Source organism: Acyrthosiphon pisum, chromosome A1 (genome assembly GCF_005508785.2).
Source record: "Acyrthosiphon pisum isolate AL4f chromosome A1, pea_aphid_22Mar2018_4r6ur, whole genome shotgun sequence".
Lineage (NCBI taxonomy): Eukaryota > Metazoa > Arthropoda > Insecta > Hemiptera > Aphididae > Acyrthosiphon > Acyrthosiphon pisum.
In genome coordinates, this window is record NC_042494.1 from 85,354,974 (window position 1) to 85,357,007 (window position 2,034).

Consider the following 2,034-nt stretch of genomic DNA (forward strand, 5'->3'; position numbering starts at 1 on the left):
TCAAAAGAAACACATTTAATAAATAAAAAACAAACTTTCATTTCTAATACGAACGTGGATAACTTTAATGAAGATATTTGCCAAGCTTTTATTTCTGCAAATATTCCTTTATTTAAATTATAAAATCCATCTCTTCGCGCTTTCCATGAAAAATACACTAAACGACACATAACAGATGAGTCGACCTTACGAACGAATTATGTGAACAAATGCTACTCTGAAACTATGAACAACATAAGTTCAATTGGGGATCATGATATCTGTATTTCAATCGACGAAACTACCGATTGTGAGGGACGATATGTAACGAATTTAATTGTCGGTACATTAGAAATAGATCGACCAAGTCAAACATTTTTACTTCATTCCGAGGCTTTGGAAAAAGCAAACCATAGCACAATTGCTCAACTTACATATTTTTAAACAACATTTTAAGTGCATATTTAAGTACATATTTAAAAATAAATACATATTTTATAACATATTACAGCATTATTAGAAGCATATTTTGAGGATTTTTTGTGCATATAAATCCGGTCCCTATTTATTACTAATACGTGTACCTATGCGCGCCGCCGGGGTTACACGCTTTTTGTAGCAATTAGATATATTTTACTATTATTCCTATTAATGCATGCCACTAGCTGTCGTATTTAAATATATTAATTGATTACGTAGTCACAGCTCGTTACACGTATTACAAACCGTGTTAATGTCACGTGTTTTTCTCAATGTATTGCCGTAATCGTTTGATGGTTTTTCGCTCCTTGTGATCGGTGTATTAATTCTTGTCGCCCGTCGCGTAGTGTTAATTTCACGGAGTCCGCGTCATCTTCCGCCGCATTGTTGTTTTTACTATCACATGCTCGGCAAATTTGGCGTACCGTGCGCTTGTGGCGTGTCCATCGTTTTGTTGCGCTCCGTCGTATTACACGCGCTACCTTTCGCCGCATTGTGTTTATTATTGTTATATGATCGGCGAATTGGCGTACGCGTCATTGGGCACCCGTTGTGGCTCTTCTGGGTTTTCCGGTAATGTCATCGAAGTCACCCACCGTATAACGTGTGGGTAGAATTCGTGTTGGCTTACACGTCGCACGGGACAACTACACCGCCATCAGGATTGGACCAAGACGTACCAGGTCAGACGTATCACACCCGTTTTATTATTTGTATATTAATTTATCGATTGCTTTTGTCAGCATCGTATATAATATATATTATAATTTTCTTGTTAATATCACGGTGTGTGATTACTTTTATTATTATTAATATTCACTGTGATAGGACCAACATAGTTATTAAGCTCGCATTGTAGTAATTATTTCATGAATTAATTTAAAAAAAAAAACAATAAATCTTTACAGTCCACTATATCATGTTCTATGAATTTTTTTTAATTATAATAATTAGATAGCATCCAGCCAAAACAAAAGTCGAGTTATCAATTGTGTTCACTTGAACCGAATTTCGCGACACAAAATTTGGTCCTTTTGGCCACGGATCAATTAGTGTTAGTATATTATTTGGTGTTGTAGAATATTATTATTTGTTTATCCTATTAGCATCTTTGTGTTTCTTTGTCTTGTTTAGTGGTTTTGCGTTGTTAGGTGCTTAGGTACTACATCGTTTATACAATGCCGAGAAAAAATCAGCAACAAATTTACAATGAGTAAAAAAAGATCGAATTAACGAGTGCGCGTGCCGCAAGAGACGTCGAGTTACGATCGATTAATAAAATATTAAGCATTTCTAAGGATGCGGTAATCAATTCCGAAAATCGTCCCACATTAGAAGCTCGAGTCATGTCGTTATATCGACTCGTCACTACTTTCAATAATGAACAAAAACATATTCTGTCAACACTTGTTGAGACCGACGAAGTAGACCAATTTATGGAAGTGGATGATAACGTCACCGAAACAATGCAATCAATGTGTGATCAGATAAATGTAATAGTAGCAAAGTTAAAACCAAATGCTTCGATACCCGCTCCACGCAATTATACGAGCAATGATAGGAGTCAGTCTTCTG

General features: G+C 35.7%; 2 protein-coding genes across 2 annotated transcripts in view; both read right to left on the reverse strand.

The window, feature by feature from the left end:
• Positions 1–2,034, reverse strand: part of LOC107884068 — a 126,045-nt gene that overhangs the window by 56,847 nt on the left and 67,164 nt on the right. The gene's annotated exons all lie outside the window — the stretch shown is intronic.
• Positions 1–2,034, reverse strand: part of LOC115033536 — an 11,216-nt gene that overhangs the window by 2,123 nt on the left and 7,059 nt on the right. The window contains exon 2 of the mRNA XM_029486275.1: positions 36–157. Coding sequence (XP_029342135.1) covers positions 36–157 — 122 coding nt within the window. The remainder of the gene's footprint in view (positions 1–35; positions 158–2,034) is intronic.